General features: G+C 41.5%; 1 protein-coding gene across 5 annotated transcripts in view; it reads left to right on the plus strand.

Annotated features, from left to right (window-relative positions):
- The first annotated feature begins 1,632 nt into the window (after positions 1-1,632).
- The window catches only part of LOC139555291 (zinc finger protein 40-like), a 111,866-nt gene continuing 103,657 nt past the window's right edge, over positions 1,633-9,841 (plus strand). Inside the window, exons 1-2 of one of the 5 annotated variants that reach the window (XM_071368979.1) lie at positions 1,633-1,782; positions 8,513-8,675. In XM_071368979.1, the coding sequence (XP_071225080.1) occupies positions 8,636-8,675 (40 nt within the window). In that variant the 5' untranslated portion in view covers positions 1,633-1,782; positions 8,513-8,635. Of the gene's footprint in view, positions 1,783-1,821; positions 2,175-2,316; positions 2,942-8,512; positions 8,676-9,841 lie in introns of those variants that run through there. The other 4 variants (XM_071368981.1, XM_071368976.1, XM_071368978.1 and 1 more) reach the window with 4 other exon arrangements.

Consider the following 9,841-nt stretch of genomic DNA (forward strand, 5'->3'; position numbering starts at 1 on the left):
ACACCAGCTCTGTCAAGAGGAATGGGCCAAAATTCACACAACTTTTTGTGGGAAGCTTGTGGAAGGCTACCTGAAACGTTTGACCCAAGTTCAACAATTTAAAGGCAACGCTACCAAATACTAATTGAGTGTATGTAAACATCTGACCCAATGGGAATGTGATGAAAGAAATAAAAGCTGATATAAATCATTCTCTCTACTAATATTCTGACATTTCACATTCTTAAAATAAAGTGGTGATATTAGCTGACCTAAGACAGGGAATTTTTACTAGGATTAAATGTCAGGAATTGTGAAAAACTGAGTTTAATTGTATTTGGCTAAGGTGTATGTAAGCTTTCGATTTCAACTGTAATATATATATATATATATATATATATATATATATATTTATATATATATGACCAAAAAATTGTCTGTCCTCGCTTGCTAAACTCACTGCCGTGTTCCAAACTGCCTCTGGAAACAACGTCAGCACAATAACTGTTCGTCGGGAGCTTCTTTAAAAAAAATTGTTTTATATACATATATGTGCTGACGTTGTTTCCAGAGGCAGTTTGGAACACGGCAGTGAGTTTTGCAAGCGAGGACAGACAATTTTTACACGCTACGTGCTTCAGCACTCGGCAGTCTCATTCTGTGAGCTTGTGTGGCCTACCACTTTGCGGATGAGCCGTTGTTGCTCCTAGATGTTTCCACTTTAAAATAACAGCACTTACAATTGACTGTGGCAGCTCTAGCAGGGCAGAAATTTGATGAACTGATTCGTGGCATCCTATGACAGTGCCACGTTGAAAGTCACTGAGTTCTTCAGTAAGACCATACTACTGCCAAATTTTGTCTATGGAGATTGCATGGCTGTGAGCTCGATTTTATACACCAGTCTGCAACGGGTGTGGCTGAAATAGCCCGAATCCACTCATTTGAAAAGGTGTCCACATAATTTTGTATATATAGTGTATGTGTGCAGCATACAATTCCATAGGCCTTTCTTTGCATAAATGCAAAGCAGTGGCATTCAAGTATGGGGTATTTTGCTGGGTGCATCTTATCCAATTTATTATAGAAGGCTAGTATTATTCAATTTAGTTTTTTTATATAATTAAAATGAAAACAATCTGAAATAAATTGGATTTATAATACCCTAAATGTCTATGATTGTTGGGGAAACCTGACCGCAATCATTGCATGGCACCCTCTATGTATCCAACATTTTTTATATAGCAGCTGTATAATCTTCGATTTTCAAACTCACCCTCAATACCTCAGGCAAGGCCACAGTCTACTAGGCTTTTATATGGTTAGTAATTGCTATGGGAGATCTGCATGGGAAAGCCCGGTCGGCAGTCGTAGGGGCGCAACGTGACCTGAAAAAAAGGAACCTCCGGGAAAACCGTCAGTGCAAAGGGGAGATCTTTAGGGGGGTGGGCGACAAACGATACTTGAAATAAACACTATTTTAGACTGTTTTTAAATTGTACATATGATCTACACATAGTTGATATACGTTTTAAATGAATGTGCATGTATAAAGTAAAACGTAAGGCTTTGGTAATATTGTTTTCAGTAATTTATTCGCTCGTAGTTCGACCGTCTCACACCTCCCGGAGATGACATCCTGTGGTTGGGAGGCGGAGACGGTACCCCCGGTGACGTCAGTGGGCCTGTCTGTTTCCTGCAATAGAAAGTGAGAGAAGAGAGACTAAATAATCAATTTGTCCTTACAGTTAAGGTGTGTTACACCTGCAACCCCTGACAATTATTAATATTAAGACTGCACTTGTAAGTATATTTGAATGTAGTTTGTGTATATTTATTTATTTTATCGTTAATGTGTTGGCCACTTCGGTCTGCATCGGGATGTGTTCTGGCAGTGTTTTCACGGGGCGCTCGTGTCCAACGCTTGTCGGGGACGTTCTAGCTGGTTCGGCTAGTTCTTTTCTCAAGGCCATCACTGTTTTGTTTCGTTTAGCTCACGCCTGTGCTTTTTTTGTTTGCCAAGAAGGAATGTCCAATTTTAGGACCAAACAAGTCAAACTTTCAGAGCCGTCGTTGCTTACCATAGCATCGTTGTTTTGGTGTAGACGTCTGCAGCATTCGAATGTGGTGTGTGTAATGTTACTATCTCGCTTGCTACGCAACGTGTACTGAATGTGCCTATTTTGCGCCAATAGGTAAGACTTATCTATTGCAATTTATCTGATACACTAGCCAGTGTTTATATGTTACGCAACACATGGCAAACAAAGTGTTGAAAATAATGTCGCATTTTGTTGAATTAGGGAAGTGCAGCCGTTGTACTGTTGCAGAGAGCGAGGGGGTTTCCCTGACTCCTCCCTCAGTTACAGCGCGTTCATGTGTTGCTACAGACATAAAAATACGATGTTCCCATATTGTTTTTGATTTTAGACTGCGCTCCCTGGAAATAAGATTGACATGTGATATAACATGGATTGTGAAAGCACATTGATGAATGACTACAAGGAAACAGGGGTGTTTACCTGTTTAGATGTGTCACTTGAAGCCACCGTTATTGGTTGGATAGACTGATTTGATTATGTCACAGACAGGGGTTTGGCTATTCAAAATTCATATTTCATAATGCAGGACATCGTGTCTATTGTTTTACATGCGGCTACAATGTTGCTGTAAAATGCGGCAAGGTGACTGACGGGAAGGAATCCTCCTAGGTGTGTGTTGAATGAGTCAGCCGTTAGTGACCAAGAGAGAGGATTTCATTCGGACAGTTGTTGGCCTACTGCAACATTTACTCAGCAGCTCATTGTGGCGTCCTCATCAAGCTGTCAATTTCGTTCGGGGTGTTTCCTCAAATATTTATCAGCTGACACGCGCGCCGCACACGCACGTCTTGGTCTCCTCCTAACATGCAGCATCGTCTGAAGCATCAAGCATTCGACCTGTCCTTCGTTCTGCGAGGCAGGTGGGTGCCTAGGGCTGCATGTTATATTGTGTGACTTTCATTGTCGTTCTTTCGGTGACCCGGTGCAGACGCTATGTACAACACCGCCGATTTATTGCACTGACTTCGAGAATGATGTCATTGCTGTGGCAGCGCACATGTACCAGTGCATGGTTAAAAATCCTACAGTTGTAGTAACTGACTGTTATGTAACATTGGCAAACGGAACATAGACGTGATGCTGAAAGATAATGTTCAGTGGAAGGGATTGGACGAGGTTGATTGTTATGAATACTACAATAGGTTATTTTAGTAACGCCATGTAGGAAAATTATATAACAGCATGCAGCTCATTGTATTTCAAAGGTTTTGTCATTTTCAATAAAGTCATTTAAAAAAAGTATAGATAATTCAGGGCAGTGTATTGGAGGGCTATTTGCAAGAGTGCAATGCTTTGCCGTGGGTTTTGCTGCTGTTTTTTTGTTGTTGCGCAGATTTGCATAAAGAAAAAAAAAGGAGACCCGATCATCCTCTGTAAAGAAAAAAAAAGGGCAGCAATACAATTAAACAACTACTACTACGAGATCACATTGCCCTTTCAGTGTTTGCAGAGGTCTGATTGTGACGCAATGATCAATGGAGTGTTAACTTTTACAAGAGGATCCGTCTGATATTATCCCTGCCCGCTAACCGCCATAGCACCCTGGCGCGCTTACTTCCCGCCAGACACAGGGCCTTATTGTTGGCACCTTTCATCATTCGGGAACGTGTGTCGTCAAAACGAAGGACAGGGATGCGTATCTGACATGGACTTGTCAATCAGGCATTTACCAAAAACAATCTCCTCTTGGTTTAGATCAGACTAGAGATAGTTACTCCAGGGCTGGAGTATATATGGATATAGGTGCCTTCACATCTCTTTTGTCTGTTCAGAATTCACCACATTTCAGTCGCAGGAGTGTCATCCTGTCATACGGACATTATACCATCAAACCTAGCTAGAGCTTTTCTTTTTCAGTAGGTGTGGACTGAAGTAAGAATTTAGCCTGTGTACATTTGGGCAGAAGTAACAATTTAGCCTGTGTACATTTGGGCTGAAATAAGAATTTAAAACACGTATCTTTGAATCAATTGTTTGTATATACACTAGATGCCCGACAGGGGGCGCTGTATTGAAGCTACCGTACCTCCATCTTGGCACTCCCCCACCATTGTAGAACATATTTTGGGAGTTATTAAAATGCATTCACTAATGTCTACATTTGTTTTTGCCACATTTATTTTATTACAGACACCTTAATGCAGGGGTGGGCAACTCCAGTCCTCGAAGGGCCTGATTAGTGTCACACTGTTTCTCCATCCCTAGCAAACACAGCTGAATAATCAAATTGCATTCTAAACTGAAGATCATGATTAGGTGATTATTAGAGTCAGGTGTGTTAGCTGGGGCTGGGGCAAAACTGTGACACCAATCAGGACCTCGAGGACTGGAATCGCCCACCCCTGCCTTTAATGCATACTTTATAATTATATTATGTGAGCTAAACAAAATTAAAATAAATACACTGCTCAAAAAAATAAAGGGAACACTAAAATAACACATCCTAGATCTGAATGAATGAAATATTCTTATTAAATACTTTTTTCTTTACATAGTTGAATGTGCTGACAACAAAATCACACAAAAATTATCAATGGAAATCAAATTTATCAACCCATGGAGGTCTGGATTTGGAGTCACACTCAAAATTAAAGTGGAAAACCACACTACAGGCTGATCCAACTTTGATGTAATGTCCTTAAAACAAGTCAAAATGAGGCTCAGTAGTGTGTGTGGCCTCCACGTGCCTGTATGACCTCCCTACAACGCCTGGGCATGCTCCTGATGAGGTGGCGGATGGTCTCCTGAGGGATCTCCTCCCAGACCTTGACTAAAGCATCCGCCAACTCCTGGACAGTCTGTGGTGCAACGTGGCGTTGGTGGATGGAGCGAGACATGATGTCCCAGATGTGCTCAATTGGATTCAGCTCTGGGGAACGGGCGGGCCAGTCCATAGCATCAATGCCTTCCTCTTGCAGGAACTGCTGACACACTCCAGCCACATGAGGTCTAGCATTGTCTTGCATTAGGAGGAACCCAGGGCCAACCGCACCAGCATATGGTCTCACAAGGGGTCTGAGGATCTCATCTCGGTACCTAATGGCAGTCAGGCTACCTCTGGCGAGCACATGGAGGGCTGTGCGGCCCCCCCAAAGAAATGCCACCCCACACCATGACTGACCCACCTCCAAACCGGTCATGCTGGAGGATGTTGCAGGCAGCAGAACGTTCTCCATGAACCTGCTTTCATCTGTGAAGAGCACAGGGCGCCAGTGGCGAATTTGCCAATCTTGGTGTTCTCTGGCAAATGCCAAACGTCCTGCACGGTGTTGGGCTGTAAGCACAACCCCCACCTGTGGACGTCGGGCCCTCATACCACCCTCATGCCACAGCTCGCATTGATGTGCCGTCCTGGATGAGCTGCACTACCTGAGCCACTTGTGTGGGTTGTAGACTCCGTCTCATGCTACCACTAGAGTGAAAGCACCGCCAGCATTCAAAAGTGACCAAAACATCAGCCAGGAAGCATAGGAACTGAGAAGTGGTCTGTGGTCACCACCTGCAGAACCACTCCTTTATTGGGGTTGTCTTGCTAATTGCCTATAATTTCCACCTGTTGTCTATTCCATTTGCACAACAGCATGTGAAATTTATTGTCAATCAGTGTTGCTTCCTAATTGGACAGTTTGATTTCACAGAAGTGTGATTGACTTGGAGTTACATTGTGTTGTTTAAGTGTTCCCTTTATTTTTTTGAGCAGTGTATATATAAAAACAGTTTCCTTAAAAAAATCCTAATCAATCTACACACAATATCCCACAATGACAAAGCGAAAACAGGTTTCTAGACATTTTTACCAATTTATAAAAAAACAGAAATATCTTATTTATTTAAGTATTCAGACCCTTTGCTATGAGACTTGAAATTGAGATCAGGTCCATCCTGTTTCCATTGATCATCCTTGACGTTTCGAGAACTAGATTGGAGTCCACCTTTGGTAAATTCAATTGATTTGACATGATTTGGAAAGGCACATACCTGTCTATATAAGATCCCACAGTTGACAGTGCATATCAGAGCAAAAAGTTGTGAGGTCGAAGGAATTGTTGGTAGAGCTCAGAGACAGGATTGTGTCGAGGCACAGATCTGGGGAAGGGTAACAAAAACACAGTTGACAGTGCATATCAGAGCAAAAAGTTGTGAGGTCGAAGGAATTGTTGGTAGAGCTCAGAGACAGGATTGTGTCGAGGCACAGATCTGGGGAAGGGTAACAAAACATGTCTGTAGCATTGAAGGTCCCCAAGAACATAGTGGTCTCATCATTCTTAAATTGAAAAAGTTTGGAACCGCCAAGACTCTTCCTAGAGCTGGTCGCCCGGCAAAACTGAGCAATTGGGGGAGAAGAGCCTTGGTCAGGAAGGTGACCAAGAACCCGATGGTCACTCTGACAGAGCTCCAGAGTTCCTCTGTGGAGATGGGAGAACCTTCCAGAAGGACAACTACCTCTGCAGCATTCCAGCAAATAAAGCCTTGATGGTAGAGTGGCCAGACGGAAGCCACTCCTCAATAAAAGGCACATGACAGCCCACTTGGCGTTTGCCAAAAGTCACCTAAAGGACTCTCAGACCATGAGAAACAAGATTCTTTGGTCTGACGAAACCAAGATTGAAATAAGAATTTAGACTGTGTACTTTTGGACTGGATTAAGAATTTAGACCGTGTACCTTTTGGACTGGAATAAGAATTTAGACCGTGTACCTTTTGGACTGGAATAAGAATTTAGACCGTGTACCTTTTGGACTGGAATAAGAATTTAGACCGTGTACCTTTTGGACTGGAATAAGAATTTAGACCGTGTACCTTTTGGACTGGAATAAGAATTTAGACCGTGTACCTTTTGGACTGGAATAAGAATTTAGACCGTGTACCTTTTGGACTGGAATAAGAATTTAGACCGTGTACCTTTTGGACTGGAATAAGAATTTAGACCGTGTACCTTTTGGACTGGAATAAGAATTTAGACCGTGTACCTTTTGGACTGGAATAAGAATTTAGAAAGTGACACCGGTTAGGCTGACAGTCGCAACAACAGCAGTGTTCTCTCTTCCAAGTGATAGGACAGGAGACTACACACACCCACCCACGGGTTTCCATTGGCCGGTAAATGCCAGCTTTTGCCCATTAAAAAAGAAGCTAAATCAAATTGTCCGGGAGAAAAAAAAAATCCATTGGAAAATAATGCTTTTTATTCATTGATGGAAATAGCAGTCGATGTGCCCCAACTTCAAAGGCAAATATACTTCATAGGCTAATAAATCCTCAAGCTGCTTGAAAATGTATATCTGGTGTGTTTCTATTTTTACTCACGTTAAAGACGCAAGGTCCTCGTAATGGACTTCAGCTAAGTGTACCCTGACTGAGCAAAATTGCCGAAATATTAGGTTGATTATCCCTGTTTCCAGTGCGCCCGCCGAGAGGAAATCCTTTCTCCAAAACGGAGTAAAGACGGCCTCAAGATCGCTCCTTGAGGACACAGTAGCGAGGCTGATGCGAATCGCAAGCTGCCCCAAGGAGTTGGACTGATTTGACTTCCCAACAGCAGAGGCTCACTTTTGAGCAGGCCAAGGTCCGCTGCAAGTAAATTAGAGGCAAATGATTGTGTTGGTCAGCCCGGTCCTAGTAGTTCTGCTGTCGCCCTATACAAGATCAACATATGTCGCTCCTGTTTCATGTATAGTAGGACTATAAAGATTTGGAATGGATTGATAGACTGTAGAGTAATGATGTGTATCATGCGAAATTGGTGTATTTCAATTGTGCTTATTTAGTAGCACTTGGAAACAAAACCAGTGCTTCCATACATGTATGGCGTGCACCTCGTTTCACAGGAGCATTGTAAAATAAGCTTCCTCTCAATTAACCAACCTTTTTTTTTATGAATTCTTTGGATTTACTTATCGAATTTGATTGTCCGACATCAGTTTTATAATTTCTTCATTTTGTTGCCGCCTTGAGTGGCCTCTCCACTGCTGTGGTGCTGAATCGCAGCTTGACTGGGGTGTGGGGTGTTCGTAGACAGCCATGTTTTGTTATTTTAATTGGCTTAATTAAAATATTAATGTCTAGGCTAAATAAAATTTGAGAGGCCTAGGTTGTATTTAAATAAAAAACAGCTGTGATTTGTTATTTATTAATTAAAGTGTTCTTACAAATAGCCTGTAAGACAGGTCGTTCGCACATTTTATTATACAAATGTAATATTTTGAATTTGTTTTACTGTCTAGGCAGTCAAGCTGTCCCGTGCTAAACTTTCCTAACGGGAACCCTGACACACACACACACACACACACACACACACACACACACACACACACACACACACACACACACACACACACACGGAAGACTGCATGGACTGCTTAGTGTTTATTGATCTTCGCTGTGTGTTGAGCTAACGCTGACCACTCTGTTGTTTGTGTGTGTGAACCCAGAGGGTGTCCCTGACTGTGTGTATGTGGAGTCAGCTGTCCCCCAGCTGGTCTACCTGCATTAGAGAATCTACCACCTTTCAGAAGATGTGTCAGTGAGTGAACCAACCAACCGGGGAGAAAAAAATGCCGCGCACAAAGCAGAACAACCCCAAGAACCTTAAAGGTGAGTCCCAAAACTGTGTGTTATGAATGTGACTTGTATTCTAACCTATCCTATTCTCACCTATCCTAACTTTACCTATCCTAACCTATTCTATCCTATTATAATCTATTCTATCCTAACTTTACCTAACCTATTCTATCCTATTCTAACCTATTCTATCCTATCTTTACCTATTCTATCCTATTATAATCTATTCTATCCTAACTTTACCTAACCTATTCTATCCTATTCTAACCTATTCTATCCTAACTTTACCTATCCTATCCTATTATAATCTATTCTATCCTAACTTTACCTAACCTAACCTATTCTATCCTATCCTAACCTATTATATTCTAACTTTACCTATTCTAACCTATTCTATTATCCTATTCTAACCTATTCTATTATCCTATTCTAACCTATTCTATTATCCTATTCTAACCTATTCTATTATCCTATTCTAACCTATCCTATTCTAACCTATTCTATCCTAACCTATTCTATCCTAACCTATTATATTCTAACTTTACCTATTCTAACCTATTATTCTAACCTATTCTATTATCCTATTCTAACCTATTCTATTATCCTATTCTAACCTATTCTATTATCCTATTCTAACCTATCCTATTCTATTATCCTATTCTATTCTGTCCTTTTCTATTATCCTATTCTAACCTATTCTATTTTATTATGTTCTATCCTTTTACATTCTACTCTCTGTCAGGTCATCTTTAGTTTAGACTTCAATAATCAGAAGCAAGTGAGCAATAGACAGAAATAGGAAGGGATCACTGAGTCACCTGTCCTAACCCCAGTCCCCTAGTCCCCAACACACTTCTGTCCACACAGACCAAATGTCTATAGGATCTGCTGACACATGGTCGTCCACTTCCCTTCTGGGTGATTTTGCTGGTTAGTCTTTTGTCATACACTTTCCTATTAGTGCTTCCTATTCCCTTCAGTGTGTGCTGTGGGAAGCACATAAGTAGGATACATTGTGTAATTCTATGGTGGAACATTCCTTTAGGCCGATATCGTTGGAGTCTGTATGTTAGTTATGGTTGGAGTCTGTATTAGTTATGGTTGGAGTCTGTATGTTAGTTATGGTGGGAGTCTGTATTAGTTATGGTTGGAGTCTGTATTAGTTATGGCTGGGAGTCTGTATGTTAGTTATGGTTGGA

The sequence above is a fragment of the Salvelinus alpinus genome, chromosome 26 (genome assembly GCF_045679555.1).
Source record: "Salvelinus alpinus chromosome 26, SLU_Salpinus.1, whole genome shotgun sequence".
Classification (NCBI taxonomy): domain Eukaryota; kingdom Metazoa; phylum Chordata; class Actinopteri; order Salmoniformes; family Salmonidae; genus Salvelinus; species Salvelinus alpinus.